General features: G+C 36.6%; 2 protein-coding genes across 9 annotated transcripts in view; both read right to left on the reverse strand.

Moving 5' to 3' along the window:
* Positions 1–12,052, reverse strand: part of SPDYA (speedy/RINGO cell cycle regulator family member A) — a 31,806-nt gene extending 19,754 nt beyond the window's left edge. The window contains exons 1-6 of one of the 7 annotated variants that reach the window (XM_079110335.1): positions 11,949–12,016; positions 8,060–8,120; positions 7,357–7,438; positions 6,023–6,272; positions 2,708–2,766; positions 504–589 (exon numbers count right to left, since the gene is read on the reverse strand). In XM_079110335.1, the coding sequence (XP_078966461.1) occupies positions 504–589; positions 2,708–2,766; positions 6,023–6,272; positions 7,357–7,438; positions 8,060–8,064 (482 nt within the window). In that variant the 5' untranslated portion in view covers positions 8,065–8,120; positions 11,949–12,016. Of the gene's footprint in view, positions 1–503; positions 590–2,707; positions 2,767–6,022; positions 6,273–7,317; positions 11,552–11,685; positions 11,925–11,948 lie in introns of those variants that run through there. The other 6 variants (XM_079110336.1, XM_079110339.1, XM_079110341.1 and 3 more) reach the window with 6 other exon arrangements.
* An 8,227-nt stretch (positions 12,053–20,279) lies between these two features.
* Positions 20,280–22,106, reverse strand: part of PPP1CB (protein phosphatase 1 catalytic subunit beta) — a 39,512-nt gene continuing 37,685 nt past the window's right edge. For both annotated transcript variants that reach the window (XM_079110343.1, XM_079110342.1), the window contains exon 9: positions 20,280–22,097. In XM_079110343.1, the coding sequence (XP_078966469.1) occupies positions 21,993–22,097 (105 nt within the window). In that variant the 3' untranslated portion in view covers positions 20,280–21,992. The remainder of the gene's footprint in view (positions 22,098–22,106) is intronic.

Consider the following 22,106-nt stretch of genomic DNA (forward strand, 5'->3'; position numbering starts at 1 on the left):
ATCTTATAGACATAGATACACAAAGAGTATGTATAGAATATTTTCCACAAAATGTTCAATATAAAAGGGCAATTATGATAATAATTTTTATTACATATTAACTGAAAACTTAAAAAAGAAAACCCTATGCCTTGTAAGCACAAGGCCCTGGGTTAATCCCCAGCACCTCGGGGAAAAAAAAAAAAAAAAGAGAGAAAACCCTAGCTTTAAAAAAAATCTAAGTCATGAAGAAGAGAATTTGGGATCATTTATATGGGAACACTCTGAAAAATGTAAAAGGCACAATACAAACTCAAGAGGAATATTAATAAGTCTTAGGCTTACAGCATGACAAAAAGGTCAGTGAAAAGAACATAAAAATATCGTATTAAAGTAAAAAATATATAGCTTTTATACAAGGAGGACTATTCAAAGATATACATAAAATTTTAAAGTTTCTGTTTTAAAGAAGGTATCGCATACATTATAAATAACATAAAAATCGCAGTAGAAAGCATACTTACAGAGCAATAAAGAAATTTATCCTGGTATGCTCATTTATAGTAAATTTAGCTCTCTTGAAATAAACAAAGGTCATAGCCAAAAGATACTATAAGGAAAAAAGTTAGAAATCAATGTTTTGCTTCATAAAAGTTAAATTTAAAATTTTTTGATAAATAAGTTAAAAAGCATTTATCTTTATTACAGTATCACCTATTTGAGTACTTATTTTCTATAATCAATCCATGTCAACAGTGATAGTTATTAACCATTTATTAACTAGACTCCTAAATTTTATTATAGTCAATAATTTTTTGAATTAAAACCCTATTTTTATAACTTAAAATTCAAACCCAGAGAAGTTGAATATTAAAATGAATAACTATACATCTTTCACATAAATTCACCAATTAATATTTTACTGCATTTGCTTGATACCTATTTGTGTGTGTGTGTGTGTATATATATATACACACACATATAAACACTTTTCCTCTGACCTCTTCTATTTACAGACATCCATGCTTGCTTTTCTTTTTTTTTTTTTTTTGGTTGTGGGGTGGGGTGCTGGTGATTGAATCCAGGGCTTCATGTATGCTAAATACATGTTCTACAACTGAGCCCTTATACTCATTTTTTCAAATAACTTTTAAGAATTAATTCTAAATAACTCCAGAAATTAGAATAAGATGACTACTTCCATGGGGAAAACATTTTAAATGTATTATTTGAAAGCAACATGGCTAGCCTGTTATTAGAACACATCAGAATCTGACTGTTCAAATTACAAAAAAGTTATAATTGTAATATTTTAACTCTCATAAAATACTTATTCATCCTATAGTCACAGGATTGGGTGCCAAGGTGATTCCAAGTTTCCACGTGACTTCTAGTAAAGGATTATTAAAAATAGTGAAGATACAATTCTCTTTTCAACCACTGCCCCCTGCTGTCCAGCAACTTTAAATGCATAGAAAACCATAAAGTTCAAAACAATTCCACAGAAACTGAAAATTTGAAATTAAAGCATTACTGTAAAATTTAAAGTGTTATTGACATTGTGATTATGTCTTAAAATCCTTTAATTTTTAGAGATACTTCATGAAATATTTATGGATCAAATGCTAGGATGTCTGGAATTTGCTTAAATATAATCCAGTCTCATGGTCAGGGATTTAGAAGAAAAAAAAAATGGTCATGAATTCATAACTGTGGTAGCAAGATGAGAAGCATCCAGTGGGCCTTCATCCTTTATGATTTACTTTAAGTTGTATATATTTGAAATTTTCTAAATTGAAGCTTCCAAAATTAAAAATTTTAAACACTTTTTGTTTGCCATCTTAAGTGGGAAATAAAAACATTCACTTCAATATTTAGTGGTGGTACTTAAACATAAGCTAAATTCCCAATCATTCCTTTTTCTGTTTGCACATTTAAAGTGTGATGTGAACTTATGCTGAACTTTCTACATGATTTCCTAGTCTAAAATGGCACTTACAAAGCTGAAATTGTAACTATTTAGCTAACTCAAAAAGCATAGAAACATATATTGAAATTTGTATCTATAAAAAGAACATAAAACATCATTGTTCAGAGAATGTAAGTTAGACATTATGAAAACTTGAATCCCTAAATAATGTTAAACTAATTTTATCCTACAAGATCACTGGGATTTTGGTGGGGGAGGGGCACTTCACCACTGAGTCACATCCTCAGTCATTTTTATAATGTATTTTGAGACAGGATCTTGCTAAATTTCTGATGTTGGTCTAGAACTTGCAATCCTCCAGCCTCAGTCTTTGGATTCACTGGGGTTATTCATGTGTGTCACCAAACCCAACCTGTTTTATCTTAATTACAAAATATTGACATATTTAAGAGACTGCTATAGTAAAGTGAATCTCAAAATATTTTCCCCTGCAGCCTGATAAAAGGTAATAATTTTAATAAAAGTGTATTTAGTCTATATTGATTCTTGTTTTCAATAAGATATTAACAAATTCATTTAAACCTAATCAATAATATTCACTACAATATATGCAGTATATTCATTCCAAAAAAGTAATGTGTAAGGATTCTGCTTTGAAGAAACACTGCAGGCTGTTTTCCTACCCTTAGTTAGTAAAATGAACTCTTACAGGGGCTCATTAAAGTTCTGATGGCCTAGTAACATAATAAATGCTAATGATTAATATTGTTACCAAATTTATATTGTTACCAAATTTACCTTGTCTGCAATTTTACAGCAGCAGTCCATCCACAAGAAATCTTGAATTAAATCATCATCTACAACAAAAGACAGCTATGACTTACCTTTTAATAATAGAATATTTCCTTTTGAAGACTTAATTTCTATATCAGGATGTTATAAATGATGCTTAGAAATCCAACAAAAATGACTAGACCAGTGTTGTCTAAGGTGTACTTGTCAGTATTTAGTATATTTGTTATAGCAAGGACCATACAAAAAGGTACTGCCTTATCTTTCATCTTCCCATGTGATTTGCCTTCCATGTGTGTAGCTCAGCTTTAAGGAAGAATGATATGTGTTTTGTTTAATGAATATACCTAATAGCATATTGTGTAATTCTAGCTCATCATTTCTTTCCAAAAATCAATCTTAACAACTAGAAATGAAATCTGATAAAGATAATTCAGTTTTAAAGAAACAATGATTAAATGAATACTGTTCTTCTTGTTTTTGTTTGGTATGGGGGATTGAACCCAGGGGCGCTTAACCACTGAGCCACAGCCCCACCCCACCCTTTTTTTTTTTTCTTGAGACAGGCTCTCATTAAATTGCTTAGGGCCTTGCTAAATTGTTGAGGCTGGCTTTGGCTTGTGATCCTCCTGCCTCACCTTCCTGAGCTGCTGGGATTACAGGTGTGCACCAGCATGAATACTGTGTCTCCTTTCAGTTTCCAGGGTTTTAAGTTTTGGATTATTTTTCTCTTCTATTTATCTGTTTCACTTATCTGTTATTCAAATACATATGAAAATATTTATATAAACAGGTTCAAAATTCACTAGCTACTTGTGATTAATATTTAATTTGGGAAATCTAGGTATTAAAACAAAAAAAAAGACCAAGCAAAAGTGTTAAGAACAACATCCAAAAAGTAAATAAAAAACACTGATTTCAATTTTTAAAGTATTTTTTAGTTGTAGATGGATATATGACCTTTATTTTATTTACTTATTTTTTTATGTGGTGCTGAGGATTGAGCCCAGTGCCTCACATGTGCTAGGCAAGTGCTATACCACTGAGTTATGACCCAGCTCAACTGATTTCAATTTTAAAGAGAAAATAATCTCAAAATATAAATTTGCTTTTTTCCATTCCTCTACCCTTTCCTTTTATTTCTTTTTTTTTTTTTTTTTTCTTTTCCTGTGGTATAAGGGATTGAACAAAGGGGCACCTTTCCACTGAGCTATATTCCAGCCTTTTTTCTTTTTATATTGCTAAGTTGCCACGGCTGGACTTGAGTTTGTCATCCTCCTGCCTTACCCTTCCAACTAGCAAGGTATGCAACCCAGATCGCAGCTCATTCCCCCATCCCACATTTTATGTAACAAAGCATAATTTCTTTATAGTCATTTTACTAGCTAAAAATATCGTCAATGTAATAAAAATTTGGAAAGATCCAAGAATAACTACTGATTTCCTGAGAATTAATTTCTGGCTTTGGGGGGTGGTGGTGATACTGGGGATGGAACCCGGGGTGCTTTAATACTGAGTTACATCCCCGTCCTTTTAAAATTTATTTTGAGACAGTGTCTCGCTAAATTGCAGAGATTAGTCTTGAACTTGTAATCCTCCTGCCTCACCCTCCTGTGTTGCTGAGATTACAGGTATGTGCCACCACACCAGCTTCCATTTCTATTTCTTGTTACCAAAACTAAAAGTAGGTATTTTCTCATGTATCTGATGACCAGTTATGGGTACTAAAGAAGTTTATAGGTAATAATTTTATCCTATTTTGTTTAAAAATTTTTTTTCAGGTACTGGGGATCAAACCCAGGGCCTCACATGTGCTAAGGAAGCACAGTACCTCTGAGCTACATCCCCAATTTTGTCCTATTCTTAATAAGGAGAAAGGGAAACTTGTGTTAATATTCTAGATCCTAATGAGGGAACATTTTTATATCTTCTACTTATATCCCTTACATATTTTTCCTTTTTCTTCTTTTTGAAGATCTCATTTTTTCATTTTGCTTTTTTATATCTTAACCAGCTTGCCTTAATGCACCTGGCCTTCCTCTATAAACAAGGATTGTTACCTGCATCTACCAAATTGTGGTATCAACAGACTTGATTTATTCCCAAAGGTACTTCCCAGAACCCATCTAGTCTACCCCTTTTTCTTACTACCTTTTTCTTATACCTCCAAATAAATATCCCTTTTCTTTCTTGGCTAGTAGAAGTACTATAAAGAAGTTTATTTTTGCCTATTGCAGAATTTATCAGTATAGTAGCACTGTCTCATGATTTGAACAAATTCAAACTCAATTTCATTATGTGAACATGATAAAACATTTGTTAATTTTTAACACTATTCCCAGGATGCAATACTTGTAATACTGAATCTTTTCTAGAGAAAAAAAATGTCTGTATGCTTGGTTTTAGTTGTGAAAGTCCTGGGAAACCCTTAGGCCCAAACTGAATTGGTAGCTCACTTGAGTATTCATGTATTATTTTTACTTTAGGTCAAACAAAACTCATGCTATGATCCCAAAGTGCCCTACCTTTGACACAACTGGATTTAAGTAGTTTAGAAGCTAGATGAGTCTGAATTTATTGATTTATTTATTTTTGGTACCAGGAACTGAGCTACATCCCCAGTCTGTTTTTTTTATTTTTTTTATTTTTTTGTTTGTTTGTTTTTAATTTTGAGAAAGGGTCTCACCAAATTGCATAGGCTGATCTTGAACTTTTGATCTTCCTGGAGTTATTGGAATTACATGTGTAATTCCCACTCTAGATGAATCTGAATTTTTTTTTTTTTTTTGGCACTGGGGGTTGAACTCAGGGGCACTCAACCACTGAGTCACCTCCCCAGTCCTATTTTGTATTTTATTTAGAGACAGGGTCTCACTGAGTTGCTTAGTGCCTTGATTTTGCTGAGGCTAGATTTGAACTTGCAATCCTCCTTTCTCAGCCTCCTGAGCTCCTAGGATTACAGGCCTGTGCCACTGAACCTAATATATGAATTTTTAATCCATTAGCAAGCAAAGCAAACAAAACCCCAACATTTAAAAAAGACTAGTAAAGGGAAGGGATGTAGCTCAGTGGCAAATCATCTGCCTCGAATTTGCAAAGCCCTGGGTTCAACCCACAGTTCCAAAAAGACAAAAAGAACCCCCACCCTACCCCACCCCCCCAAAAAAAGACTAGTAAAAACAAAAGCATACTTGGTTGGAGATGGGAAATTTGACACAGAAAATAATGTTACTCTTCTAAGTCACTATTAAAATGATAAAACAGATGTTTACATTCTAGTTTAACATATTTTATAATTACACTATTAGATATTTTACCTACCAAATAATTTAAAGAAAGCAGTCATTTCCTGACGCTGTATAACCAGACAAGGTCCTTTAGGGCGTTTAGATTTGTTATTATATGCATTTTTTTCAGATGCTTGCCAACTATCTTTAAAAATAGGACGCTTCAGATTAATGGTTTTTTTAGGCTGATGTGATCTATTCGGCCCTGATTTTACATGAACAGTGACAGTAGGTGGTGTCTCACAACACATCTGATTGTGCCTCATTTTGGTTTCCCAAGATTCCTGTAAAAATAAAACATTAATTATTTATCACATTCATTTCTATATAAAAACTAATTGAGTAATACTACTGGAAGCAGTCATATGAACTGTTACAGAACTTGCTATTAAAAACGTTATTTGTGACAGTGACTCACATTAAGAAATTGCTTTTAGAATTCAGTGCTAGGAAAAGCTGTGCTTCTTTTGGGTAGCTAATATACTTCCTCTTTCCAAATAATAAGATACTGTATACCATTTTGCTTTGACTATTCTGAAATTTAGAACTAAATTTGAAAGTATAGAAACTATGCTGACTTCATTTCCTATTTGTGGTGTTCTTTTTTCCTCATAATTTTTTTATTTTGCTTTAACTGGCATAATTTTATTACATGGTTGTTAGCCACCACCTCAAATACTTTTATAGAACAAGGCAAACTATTACCAATTATAAAACTGAATTGGTTCCATAATTCTCTTCCCTCTCTTTTGGTTCCCTCCCCTCCCCCCATCCTTCTTCTTAGATTCTAATGTCCAGTCAAATTGGAGATAATTATGTTGTTGGGGTGGGGGTGCTATAAACTCCAAAGAAAGATGAATAGGTGATAAATTGAGATTTGAAACTTGTGTAACAACTAGAAATTAATTATTGATGTCTAGTGATGTATTAAAAAGCAACCTCTTCCACAAAAAAATCATCTTTGTAAATTCCTTGTATGTTACAGTTTGCTTATTCAATAAGCATTTATTGTTATTTATTGAACTGTTGAAAACAATTCTAGCAAAGAAATATATGATGTGCTCTGGAGGATCTTCATAAATTGTTCTATTTTTTAAAAATTGTGAGTATGATCATACTATTGGAATAGCTGATTATAAGTGCATATGAATATACATTATGATCTAATAAAATCTGAAACAAAATTAATCCATCAATATTTAACAATATGCATGAACATTACTTTGGTGGTGATAGCTAAACAAGCTACTAGTTGTTATTACTTCTGTGTTCAATGTATTTCTAGGGTACTGGGAAATGGAAGTATGAGTGGGCAAAGCAGGATACTACCCTAAGATCCTAAAGAGAACCTCTGAATCCATGACTCACAGTGACCCAGGCAGCCATGCCTCCCTTGGTGTTCAAAGATTTAGGTTCAGATTCTCCTTCCTGACCCTCAGAAATTTCCCTGCTGAAGGAAGGAATGGAAAATAAGATTGGGTGTAGTGAGGCTACAGTCGCACTGTCCAATATAATGAGAGCCACATATATAATTTTAGAATCACATTGAAAAAGAAAAGGCAACCCAATATACCCAAAATATCATTTTAACGTGTAATCAATATAAAAATTAATGATATTTTACATTCTAAGTCTTTGAAATCTAGTGTGTAATTTACAGTTTCAGTATATCTCAATTTTGGTGCTAATTTTTAACAGTTTACATGAAATGTAAGTCCTATAAAAAAGGAAGTAGTGTATAAAAAATATTTTATACTCCTTTAGTTTTTTTATTTAAAGTAAAAAATTCTTCAGTTGCACCAGCCACATTTCAAGTATTTAATAGGCACATGTGTCTTGTGGCTGTGTTAGACAGTACAGGGCTAGGTTACAAAGAACTTGGCAGAGGAAATTATCCTTAATTCGTGCTGTAATTGTTTCTCTTCTATTTTAGTTCCCTCCCTTCCCCCTACCCTTCTTCCTAGATCCTAAGGTCCAGCCAAATTAAAGGCAATTACGGAATTGGGGTAGGGGTGCCACAAACTCCATGAGCCTTGAAACGTGTAAGAACTTTCTGCTCTTTCGTACCCACTTCATCTGGAGACAGCTGGAGGCCTCATTTGCATCTTTTCCAAGTAAGAGCAGTCTTACATCTAGATGGAAAAAAACTTGTAGTCAGTCTCTTCAAACTGGTTGGGTGGTGTGGCTAGGCTCAGAGGTGGGATGTATCAGAATACAGAATAGCTATGGCACATCTTTCAGAAGACAAGTTTTACTCAGTGGTAAATAATTTTAAGTAGTGGGGGTTCTTTTTGTGTGTTCTTTTGGTGGTACCAGGGATTGAACTCAGGGGCACCACATCCCCAACCTGGTTTTGTATTTTATTTAGAGACAGGGTCTCACTGAGTTGCTTAGCACCTCACTTTTGCTGAGGCTGGCTTTGAACTCAAGATCCTTTTGCCTCAACCTCCCAAGTCGCTAGGATTTACAGGCATGCGCCACAGCGCTCAGCCTAAGTAGTGTTTTTATAAGAAAACAACTATGAATAAATCATGAAATAGAATGCAAATTTTCTATCAATCAAAAAGGCAAAATATCATGCTCACAGTAGGTCTCTTTACATTAGTCCCTGAAATCCTTGGTTATATATTGGGATATTTAATGTAAAATTTGAGAAAAAAAGAGAAGGAAATGTCTGAAAGTCTCAAATAGAGATTCATTGATGTTAATAAGCAAACAATGATAGGAAGGTTGTGGAACAAGGGCGTAAGATGAGGAAACAGCAATGTTATAGTCTTGATCAAATTCACTTCTTAATTTTGTTTTTGTTTAGATATACCAAGAGAAAAAGGTTCTGCTTTAAGTAAAAGGAAAAGAATGAAAGGCAAATCCAAATACAGATCATTTCTTGAGGACAAGAGCTAGGTAAAGAAGGGGGAGTAGGAGAAACTATGCTCTTATAGTAAAATTCTTTAATGAATTTTTATGTGGATTATACTAACATTTAAAAAATCTTAACCAAGGTGCTGAAGAGTGGCTCAGTGGTAAAGCCCTCTGGCATGGTAAAAGGTATGCACAAGTATGCACAGACCCTGGGTTCAATCCCCAGCACCACAAAAAAGTAAAAGTAAAATTCATATTTGAATAGAATATATGGGACTTAAAATTATATTTTGTAAACATGTCTCATCAATTCTATGGGTATCTGAAATAATTTCTTCTCTCTGGTGTGATGTCCACAGAATCATAACATAGAAGCAGAAGTAGTTTGGAGATTCATTTCTATATGAAATATTTAACAGCAAATCCACTAGCAACTCAGTCAGGGCAAGCAGGTAAGCTTTGGCTGCCTCATAATTCCAATCACACACTGAGCCCTTGATATGTGCCAGACATTTAATTCTCAAAACCTGTCTGTAAGGTGGGTATTTTACCTTATTTTCTAGATGAAAAATTTGAGACTTAGAGAAGTTAGGATATTTGCCCACAAACAGCATAATTAGTAAGTGATAAAAGTAGAACTTGAATCCAGGACTGTTTCACACCAGTCTCATATTCTTTAGCCACTATATAACTGTTTTAAAAATTAAATGAGGGGCTGGGGAGATAGCCCAGTCTGTAGAGTGCTTGCCTTGTAAGCACAAGGCCCTGGGTTCGATCCCCAGCAACCCCCCCCCAAAAAAAAAAATTGAGTGAAGTCATGTATCAAACACTTGATATAAAGGAAGCATTCCAATATTACTTATTATCATAACCTTGCCAGGAAAACATAAAACTAGCTTTAAGGCAAACTCTACAAATTTAGTTCTAGCATTTGCAGTCTAAATGCACACCAATAAATTGTGACAGCAGCTTTTTGTCCTTGGGGATCTCACTATGTGATTTTTTTTTTTTTTTTCTTTTTTTGCAGTGGTGGGAATTGAACCCAGGGCCTTGTGCTTATGAAACTAGCACTCTACCAACTGAGCTATATCACCAGTCCAAGGGGGATCTCACTATGTTGCCTATGCTAGACTGGAACCCCTCAAATAATTCTCCCATTTTAGCCTCTGGATTAGCTGAGATTATAGGCAGGTGCCACTATGCCTGGTTTCATTTAGTGTTTAAATAAATCATTACTGTGAGGAAGCATCACTTTTTCTTTCTTGGGATTGAATCAAGGGCCTTGTAATCTTTTTGATAAAATACCTCTTAATTCTTTATTGAAATGACTACATCATTTATCTATCATATGGTTATGATATCTATTGAAAAATAATACAGCAAATTGAGGAAAAATATTATGGCAAATTGCTGGTAGTTTTGCTAGGGTTATTATTGAATCTCTGCAATTTTGATGTTTTAAATTATTTCTAATTTTTAATCATCTAATGGTTATAAAAGGCTTTTGACAGCCAAGTGCTAGGTGCTAACACATTTGCAAAATAATTACATAGTACGGCTATTTTGATAAATTAAATCTGATTAGAAATCAAATCCATTAGTGAATAAAGGAGTATTATATATAATATGCTTCCATGAAGTTGTAGGAATAAAAGGAAAATCAGATTAAATAGAATTAAAGTGATGTTAGAAATGAGGCAGGAGGTATGAATGTGCAATGATTAGAAGAAAGAAAATGAACAGCAGCTAGAAGGGCCAGTATTCAAAAGAGTTTTTTGTTTTGTTTCTAAAGATGAGGTATTTAAATTCGTCTAATGACAAAAGGGACAGAACCAGTTAGAATACTGATTCTGGATTTAAGACTTAATTATGCCTCATTAGCCATGTGACCTTAGGCTATTTAACTTCTGGAAGCCTGTTTCCTCACTCATGATACTGAAATAAAAGCACTGAGGTTTACTTAGAAACCAGTAGATAATAAGTACTCAGTAAAAGTGACATATTAGGTATTGTATATTTTGTACAGTCTGTGAGAAAAGGAACCATATGGATAACACCTAGCACAGTACTGGATGATTAGCAAAAACTCACCATGTAGCAGCATCATTTTTATATCTTATTTAACAGGAAGAGTGTCTTTCAAGGAAAGGAGGCTTTGAATATGAGAGTGGGCCAAATTTCACCTCGGGCATTACATACATTTAAACGTTGTTATTACCGGTAACGGAATTCGCTGGTATTTTACAACATGCTCGTTATAGAATTTGTAACTAGACGTACACGCTCTCACTTTCATCATAGCATGTTGGTCTTTAAAGAATGTTAAATTACTTTACCTCAGTTTTTTGTCTTTTTTGGGGAGCACTGGGGAGTGAACCCAGGGGCGCTGTACCCCTGAGCCACATCCCCAGGCCTTTTTTAGACAGGGTCTCGCTAAATTGCCCAGGCTGGCCTTCAACTTGCGACCCTCCTGCCTCGGCCTCCCGGGTCGCGGGGATCCCTACTCCCGGCCACGTTAGAGGCTTTTCTTAACGACCTGAAGCTAGGCGGTCCCCGCCCTCCGGAGTCAGGTAGGGGGCAGCTGCACAATTCCAGAAACAGGCTAAGCACAGCCCTCCGCCACGGCGGGTCGGCGTGTCCGGGGACCCGAGGGGGAGGAGGGGAGGCTGGACGTACTCCAGGGCCGCCGCCCCGGCCGGGAGCACGCAGGCGGGCGGGCGCCCCGACCGCCCACGGCCCCCGGGGGTGCGTGCGGGGACGGTCCCTCCCGCCAGCCGCCTTCCTCGCCCTGCCCAGCTCCCCCAGCTCCGCACCAGGACGGCCGCCCCGCTCGACCTTCTCCGCCCTGCGGCCCCCAGCACCGGCCTCCGGGACACCCGCCTCTCCCAAGGCCCTGGCCGCAGGCGCTGGCGTGCGCTCGAGGCCGCGAGGGCACCCGCGGAATCCACCGGTGCAAGGGCGTGGGACCGGGCCGCGGCCACCTTCTCACACAGGTGGGCGGCGGAGTTGGCCGCCAACGGCCACCGACAGGCCAGACACAGCCGAGACTCTCCGGAGGCTGGTCTGCCGGCCCGACCGCGCGGTCCGTGCAGAGGTACCTGCGGAGACCCGAGAAGGGTATGCCGCCCGCCTGCGCCTCAGCTCCCGGCCTCGGGCGGTTGCGCGCAGGTCGCTCGACACCTCACCACCCGCTAGCTGAGCGCGCGCCCGCCCGCAGCCGGCAGCGCGTGGCCCGCGGAGCCAATCAGCGCGCAGGGCCGGCCGCGGGGCGGAGCTGACGCCAGCGCCTCGCCCCGCCTCGCCCCGCCCCGCCCCCGCCCGCGCGGAGCCTGGCAGCGCGACCGGCTCCTACCGTTATCCCGCTGCTGGCCGCGGGGCGAGGCCCTGGCACGGCTCGCGACACCTCCCAGTTTGACCCCTTTCCCGGTGACACTCCTCAAAATCAGTCTATGTTGAGACGGTTGGCTTACCCCCAACCAGACGGCGCGGCCCTGCAGGGCTGGGTCCGCAGGTGTTTTCTCATCCCTACCTAGGGAGGCTCCCGGAGAACGCTGCAGCGCGGTCACCACGTACGCGGTCACGTTAACGGCTCAAACCACAAGCGAGAATATAAGTGGCTTTTTGTGTGAGAGTAATGTTCTAACTCCTAAATTCCGCCTACCGCAGGACTTTGCCGCCCCCACCCAGTGCCTGGGATGTAGGAGGTGCTTAATACTTGCCGAATCAATAAAATGATTCTTCACAGCTTTTGCCCCTCAACTCCTTTCCGCTGCTCTCCCCGTAGAACCTGCTTTGCTTCCGTTCACACATAACGCCCTTTTTTCTTGTTGCTAACCTTTCATTTGGTGGTACTGGGGACCGAACCCAGGGCCCACTCATGCCAGGCAAGCGCTGTATCACTGAGCCACACCCCCAGCACGTTTTTCCTTCCTATAACCACGTAATATTCCAGAATGAATGGGTCGTATTTAAATCGCTTGATACTTAGATGGTTTTCAGACTTTTTGGCTACTGCAATTATTACACTTAAAAAGCAGTTTAGCCTTGCCTATTTGTGGTACTTCCCAGCAACTAGTTCTTCAGTCAGCAACTTGAAAAACCCAGTCTACCTTGTTAGCAAGATGATGGCAAAATCACCTACAGCTAAGAAGAGGGGGCAATCTTAGTAGCTAATTTTTCTTTTTTCTTTTGACAAAGTCCTCTGGTATTTTTTTCAAGGTCTTGAAATGGGGGAATGGGTCAAGAAGCACCAATTGGTTGTGCAATTTTTTAGAAAAATGGCTGCTTCAAGTTTATTTCCTGAGGTCCTGACGATGCTTCCAGGTTTCTTTTCTCTTTTGCAACGAATCAGGGTTTCCTGTGATTATCAATTTCCAGACTTTTGTTTTTGTTTCTCTTGATTTTGGTTTATTGAATAATGACTATCCACTACAAGGACAACACAATGTAACAAACTGAAGGCAAGGAAAATAGCACGATACTGAACACAATATGGTGCTACACTTCTAGAACTTTCTACACAGACACAGACACAAAAAATTCAAGTTGAACTGTGCCATAGGGAAATGTACATACAATGCAAAGGAAATTAGGTGAAAGTACTCCTTACAATTCCCAAATCTTTGCAATTCGTATTTTACAAAACTTAAACTTATTAAACTTAGCAAACACAAGTGTTAAGTTGTTGGGGAAGCAGGCTTACTGAAAATTATTTAACCTTAGTATAACCTCAGTAAATGGGTGATGATACCACCTGTCTTGTAAAAGTGGGAGACAATTTCATTTTGTGGATTAACCGTTAAGCAATGGTTGGGAACATATGTAGGTTTTGTTAGTTTCTTCCTTGTATCTTTCATTTGACCTGAAACTTGGACAAGAAGTCAGGCATTTAAACAGACTCTTAACATAAGTTCTTTCCCTCTTAACCCATCCAGTACACCATCTCTCAAGCATGGCCCTACTTCCTTACTGGAAAAAAAAAAAAAAAAAAAAAAAAAGTGCTGATTGTCCATAACCTTGGGCATTTTCTGCACTGGGTCTGCAATATCTCCAGTTTGTTCCCATTCTATTTTCCCAAATATCTCTCTCTCCATTCTTATCAGTAAGAATTCTTTAACAGATTTAACTGATATGCTTGCTTTTTTCTGAGCATGTCTTAAACTTTCCCACTTCTTTGGCCTTGCATATAATATGCTGTCTTCATTACCCTTGTTTAAAGTTTCTATCTGGTGTCCATCTTTTAACACCAGCTTCTATCAGTCATCCATCCCATCGTCACTTGAGTCAAGTGCAGAGCTTTGTGCCACCCTTGAGTTCCTGTAATGTTTTCTGCAGCTCTCATTTGTTTTACAGAAGCTTATTAACCAGTTATTTTTAAAATAAAAATTATTGTGTATATACTTTTACATGAAGGAATCCGTATACATGTCTTTTAAAAGGACAAAAATATGTATGTAACATATAAGAACACTGACGCATAATAAGACAAAAACTCATGAAAGCACCATCCACCAAAACCATGTAACAGAACAGTACTATTTAGGTTCTATATGGTTCTCTCCTTATTAGTCTCTAACAGGTCACTTTTTCCCTGTTCCTTTTCTTCGGATTACTCCAAAGTATCCTAAAACACAATTTTATTTGTGAACTTAATACTCAGCCTTTCTATTCATCATAGATTTGACCATGCTAATGCAGGACAGTGCAGATCACTATTACGTTCTATCAATATACTGTATCAGTGCTCCTGCCGGTGGACATTTGGGTCTTTTTTTGGTGTGTGTGAATGCATTGAGCGTTCTTGTACACAGACTTGGTCATCAGTTGCAACTGCTCTGTGAGACGACGTTGAATGTTTATAGCTGGCACAGGGTCTGACTGGACAGTGTTCATGGCTTAAAGTCAAATAGTTTTGGTACTTCTTGTGTATGCCCTATGATGCACACATGCAGTTTTTCTATAAATGCTTCAAAATAAAACTGATGGGCTACAGGGAAATGCACATGTTCAACTTTACAAGGTTGAATAGAGGACACCTCTGGATTTTTTCAGCACTCCTTTTCTACATGTTCTACCCAACCACCCAAGTCATTTGGGTGCAGGGACAGTAGCTACATTCATGCAGTCTCCCTCCTTTCTTCACCTGTAGGAGTCATATGGGCTTATTTTTTGGTACTAAGGATTGAACCCAGGGGCACTCTTATCACTGAACTACAGCCCCAGTTCTTTTTGAGATAGGGTCTTGCTAAATTGCTGAGCCTGCCCTAGAACTTGCAATTCTCCTTCCTCAGCCTCCCGAGTTGCTGGGATTTCAGGTATGTGCCACCACACCTGGCTTCATATGGGCTCTTGATTCAAGCTTGGCCAAATTCCTTTTGTGGAATTTTGAATCGGGACCAAGCATCCAGCCTGGATAACTACTCTTAAACAGAAGACATATAAACTCAGGGTTATTAGGAATAATCAATCTACCAAAATGATAGAACAGTATTAAACGTCTGTCTAGAAGAGTTTTCTCCACTGTATCCCTTATTTTGTTCCTTACTGAAGTATTTGTTTTGTTTTCCCCCTGTACTTCTGCCTATGACATAATCCCTATTTGTTAAATGAAGCATCAGCCTCTCCACTTTGAAGTTTTTATTCCTGGTTTTAAGTGCTCTAACTTTTGGGGCAAAATTTGAAAGAAAAATATCACACAAAGTATACTACTTTCCTAAAAAATGCAAAGTGGCTTTAACATCAATAAAAAAATGTACACTGCAGAAAGGAAGGCAAGAAAGTAATTACAAGTGTCCTGAACTGTTTGGTTGGTTTTGAACAGACAACTTCTTCAGTGTGGTTGTCAGATGCTAGTTGCAAAATATTCAAGTAATTCAACACTTTGACTTCTTAGATTTACCCAAATAACAGCCACAGTTTTGACAATGAACCATTTTGGCAGCATACACTCAAATCGACTCTCTCCTGAGACTTCTTTCTTGTCATAGTAAGAGACACAAACAATTACATGAGAATGAAAATTGAGCTGTATTATTTGTAGCAAATTTTTTCATAAGGCCAAGGTATAAAAACAATAATACAAGCAGTCATTTTTGAAACTCCCTTGCCATTCATTAAACAAATATTACTACTGAGAGACTGACACCTTTTCTACCGTTTATACTTATAAAGTGCCAAGCACACTCTAGGAGATGGGTCAGTGACCAAAAGAGAAAAAGATCTCTTTTTTGAGCTTACGATCAAATCACATACAATGAGATTGATCTAGACCTAAAGAGTTGAAGGGTCAAATGTGAACAGTCTTGAAGGAACACCCAGTATCCTAATGGATCTAAATAAGGAGCTATGATGGAAAATGGAATCGATTACAATTTGTGTTAATCTGTCAGTGAACACACCCCAAGAATTTATGGATTTTGTTTGCTAAAAAAGATTAGGTTTTCCACTCAAAAGAGGTGATGCAATACAGTAACAGGAAGATTTTAACTTAAATCTTTGATTAGTTGAGTTAGGTGGAGTCACCAAGCCCCAGTTAGAGATGGGCTATAAAACCTGGCAATTATCCTGAGAGATTTCTTACTGAAGTCAATATGGGTAACGGTTGTATGTGTTGAGTTGGGTCCTGGGTCTCAAACAAGATTTTGAGGTTAATAAGTACTTTACTAATTTTAATTTGATTAACTGATTGGATTCACGAGTTTTACCAGACATAAAACTCAAGTAACTTCACCTTCACATTTATTGTCTCAGGAATCTTTATTAAACCAAGAGTGAGAGACAAAGTTCATGTTAACCCATGAATGATAGAATAGGTTACCAGTTCATCAATAACCTGTTAAGTGGCAACATTTTCAGTAACTGTGCAGGTTATCAGGGGGGATATGCTGAGGGTAGCCTAATGTAAAAAGTTTTATCACCCTAGTTTGTTTTCTCAACATACACCTCCCACCAAGAAATATACTAGGGGGTTTAAGACTTATGTTTCAATAAATTTGTATAACAATCTGTGATAGTTCCAGATGTGTAGCTATGATGTCACTGCTTTAGGGGGGAGGGATAATTTTGGCTTGTACATCTAGTGAATTACTCAGATAAGGCAGCTGTAAAAATTAACATACATTTTACTTGGCGATGCCAGGCCTGATTGAATTGAAGGTCCCCAGAAATAGAACCTTGGATTACATCTTTTTACATGTAACTCTTGAAGGGAATACTGAACTTAAGGAGCCCCAGGCAATTAGTTTCTCTCTCATTCTCCCTTTCTCTCTTTCACACACACATGAAATCCCCCCAGACTTGGATTCCCACATTCTCTTGGCATCTTCCATCCTATAGACACCCAAATCAACTTGGTATCACAAGTAGGATTTTATAACCACATGAGCTGTCCAAGATACCTACAGGAAAGAAGCAAAGATTTGTGGCCATTTCTGTAAAAATAAGCTTTAATAAAACACTAGCAATCTCAATAAGAAATTAAGGAAATTACAATCAGAAATTAAGAGAAGCTTATGATATAACTAATATAGGAGATGGTGGTTGAAGGAAATAAACTTTGACTTTTTAGATTTCCTAACCAAAGGTTTTATTTAGAAATTCTCATATTCAAACACACAGGTAAAATCCAAATTTAACAGATCAAAGTTGTTATACTTTAAGTTCCTTTGAACCGAGGAAACATAATAAATGTAACTAAAACTCTATACTTGTATGGAACCAGTTTGTTTCCTGTTCATTTTGCAATGTATGCTCTGTCACTTCAAAATTCTTACCTTTTTAGCTATTTTAGGATATTATAAAACATTGGATCTATTTGCAAACATAAAGGGTAGTCAGAGCGTATATTGTTTCTTCTCAGGTGCAGTTTTTTTTTTTTTTTTTTTTTGGTAGTGGGGATTGAATCCAAGGGCTTTACCACCAAGTTACATCCTCAACCCTTTTTGTTTTTGAGACAAGGTCTTGCTAAGTTGCTTAGGGTCTGCTGAGTTGCTGATCCTGGCCTTGAACTTGTAATCCATCTCAGTGTCCCAAGTTGCTGGGATTATAGGTGTGTCACCTTGTCTGGCTCAGATGGAGCTCTGATTCAGGTGTGATCTCACAAAGAAAGGGAGATGGAAGATTAAGTTGGTAGTAATACCAAATTTAGCCTGATCATCATTGTTCTCTAAATGCATTTTTAGTATAAAGATGTAAAAAAGATAATTTGTTCTTTTGGCTCAGAAGTTATGGCTCTTATAAAGAAAAGGGAACATACCTGAACTTCTAAAACTGAGACATATTTCATTTCCTTGGCTGAATATAATAGACTTTAATATTCTTAAGAGATACAGCATAAGATGTTCTTGAATTGCCTTTGATGAATTCTTTTGAAAGTGTATTGCCCCAAACACATTCATCCTTCAAATAATCTATTTTTTCCCTCTAAATTTAGTTGTTTATTTAAGCAATAAATAAATAAATGAGGTAGCATTCCTTTTTTTTTTATTTTGCAATTTTTTATACCTTTGTAAATTATTTTTATGTGGTGCTGAGAATCAAACCCCGTGCCTCACACATGCTAGGCAAGTGCTCTACCACTGAGCAATAACCCCAGCCTGCTGAGGCAGCATTCTTGAAGCACAGACGATTCAGAGCTCTGCTAAGGGGTAGGCACTGCATACAGAAGGAAAGGACACACAAAAACAGCCTGACTGGTTATGGTTCAGCATTTACCTTTTATGGACATTTCTGGCAGTTTGTAGGCAGTGACTGGTTGAAAGCTCAGTTATGATTAGCTGAGACTCAGCTGTTCTACTTGTTGCAAGGACAGATGTTTCTATACTTCCAACAGAGTTATGTCCTAATAAATCCATGAGAACTTGAAAATATCCTAAGTCTAAAATGCATTTAATACAAAGGACTGGTCTGTGCAAAGGATGCACAGTAGATATAATTCATCTACTCTCCTGACTGTGTGCTGTGCGACTGGGAGCTAATGGTCTCTGCACAACATCAAGAAACAGTATCTTACCACTTATTGCTATCCTGAGAAAGATCAAAATTCAAAATTTTAAGTATGGTTTCTACTGAATGTTTCTGAAACCAGTGTAAGTTGAAAAGTTTTAAGTCAAACCACTTAAGCTCAGGGACTATCACTCAACTAAGTCAACGCTGTGAATTGTGAATTATGTATGGAGAACAAACATATCCATTGGATAGTGACAGAAGGTAGTGTTAGTGCCTAAGGTTGTATACAATATCCCAAAGCTGAGAGGCTTGATTGAAAAGATGGGAATTGTTTAACTTCAACTAAAGCTGCCTCTGTACATTGCAAACTGTTAACAATTTAATATGTAAAGAAACTGCAGCTTAACTTGGGAATGTATTTGAAAAGTCCCATTGCTTCATGCTTTTTTCATGCTTTTGTCATTCTAACTAACTGTAATAAGATAATTTTGATGTAGCACCTATTTAAAGGATAGCACCTATTTAAAGCTTTTAAAGTTTTCTTCCTGGCATTTTTCAGTTTAAAAAAAAAAAAAAAAAAAAAAAAAAAAAACTTCAGGAATGTGAGTACTCTACAAAAATAAAGGAACACTGAGCAGTAGATGACTTAACTCTGTACCAATCAGTCCTTGGCTGATGATTAAAAATTTTCCTTGGACAAAATTAAAACAATGTTAAACAGTTTCAAGTCAAAAGATCAACGGTAGTTGATTCTATCAAGAATAAACAGAAATTGACCATAATAACCCTGCCTTTTCTAATCCATGTGATCCTCTATTATTATAATTCCTATCTAGTATGTTTAAGGATTTTGAATATCATAACATTTGGGTTAAATTGTATACAGAAAATCACTACACTGAAAAAAGTACAGAAACAACAATATAAGTCAGTGACACGGGAATTCCAGGTTATTTTCTGCTAAGAAATTTAGTTTTAAATAGCAAATTTACCACGTTGTGACGAACACACTATTTGTATGTGAATAAAAGTTATTAAAGTGATTTTAAGAGTGCTTGAATGATTTCTTCAACATGGTAAATTTCTATACTTTAAATTTATGACCAATATTAATTTGCTTAGTGACTATTTTTTCATATTTAGTCTTGACTTAGAGAAGACTTTTTACAAAAAGCCAGTCAGTAGGATCCAGATTAATGTGAATTAACAAATATTGATGTAAAGACTGCTCTTTTCCTGCTAAAGTCTTTTATTGTAGATGTACTTCAATGTGAAGTAGATATCTTCAAAAGAATGCTTCTATTAGAAATTGCACAATTTATACTTCAATCAGGAAGTTATTAAAACTCATTAGATAAAAGCATGTGTGACCTAATCTAATACATATGCAATGTATTTTCCGAACACTTTCAGAAAAGATGTCAAAATATGTGTTTAAATGTCTCAATGAAAAGAAAAAGCAAAATAAAAATACTCAGTCAGTCTTCATATCAATTAGACAACTTTTACTAAATGAGAAAACTACATTTAAAATGTGCTTTAAAACAAAATGGAATTAGGAAAAAAAGACATATGCATTTTAAAGAACTTTTGCACTGTGCTGAAAAATCAAATATTTCTTGCAGTAATACAATGCGCCAATCCATAAAATGTACGTTAACAGAATTCTCAATTTAACATTTTCAAAGACAATATTAAGGTCAAAAATTTCACATCTATGGTAGCACATATAGAAGGGTATTATAAATATGATGTCCATCCCTGTGAAGCTTACAAATTTGACAATGCTCAATAAAAGATTTTAGAATCACATCCAATGAATCACAAATCTGTGTCCTGTAAGTTCTCCTTCTAAAATCTTTATGTTGCCTTTTCTACTCCTTGCCATTTGTTAATTCTAACCCTTAAAACAAAAACAAAACAAAACAAAACAAAACAGGAAAAGAAATGCTGCAATAAACTCTTGATCATGTACAGAAATTATTGCTACTATAGTTCACTACAAAGCATATCTATACAATATCATATGACCTTTGATTATGAAAAACCAGAATAAAAATCTTTAGTGACACAGCCTTACAATCGTATACAACATTCACATAGCAATATTAGACAGTGAAGCACCCAATACCCATAGTTGACAATATGTCCCACTGACCAGCATCCATTTAAATACATCCTTCGTACAGAGGGAGGAAAAGAGTGTCAGCTTTCCAAGGCTTGTCAAAAAAGGATTCTCATGTTCTGTGGATCTAAAAACAAACAAACAACAACAAAAACCCCAAAAACAAAACTGATGCAGGTGAGGGTGTTATCAGGAAGTTAGGCATGCCAAAAGGTGTTTCGTGCGAATTAAAACCTAAAGCCAAGGTACCACATAATCACATTACCAACTAGTTGGGTGATACTATATGAGCCTTATCTTAAAATTAAATGAAATGCTACTGCACAATAGAGCATCAATAAGTTAAAAATTAGAGTGCACAAATCCAAATCAGTGGCAATTTCTGTAAAAAGCAAAATATTCACTATCAGCTGTATGTTTGCCCAAACGGTTTGATTAAAAATTACTGGATTGGATAGTTTGCATATTTTTAAAAACTATCAATCTCTAAAATTTCTTTTACTGTAATGAGGCATAAGTTTTCCTAGTAAGATCAAATAGGTACATAAGTAGATAAGTAAAGGAAAATAATAGTTGGTGAATGTCTTTAAAGCTCTTCCCATGTTTCACTTTTAAAAATGTCTCAGGAAAAAAATTAAAAGTAGTTGCCATTATTCTAGCAAAAACAAACAAACAAAACAAGCCCAAAATAATTAAACAACCAAGCAACACTAAAACCACATTACACAGATGGATCATCATGCTTTCATCTGATTTAACTATCACATCTAGTTTAACTGGGATGCTTTTCAACTTTAAAAATTGTGATACATGAAGATGTAACTTTAATGGATAATTTTGAATTTGGATTTAACTTCTTTTGTTGAATATTATAACAGAGTATACTTATTACAATACAGTGTAGCACATCTTTCTATTAGAAAAAAATTTAAGATCCTTTACCCGTCTCCTTAAGTTAAAGGTGTGACATCATAAAGGGTGTCAAATGGCTGGATGGTTTTACAGTGCACACTTATATATTATGAAGTATGTCCTTAACAAATCTGATGGTTTCTTTATAGAATTCCTTTCTTCACCTTTTCTTCGGTGGATTAGCTGTTCGAGGTGGAGTGACAGGACGTCCAGAATTCAGTCCACCATACTGGTACTTAGCTTTCTTTTCAGATGGTTTCAATATCTTAAAGTA

The sequence above is a fragment of the Sciurus vulgaris genome, assembly GCF_902686455.1.
Source record: "Sciurus vulgaris genome assembly, chromosome: 14".
Classification (NCBI taxonomy): Eukaryota; Metazoa; Chordata; class Mammalia; order Rodentia; family Sciuridae; genus Sciurus; species Sciurus vulgaris.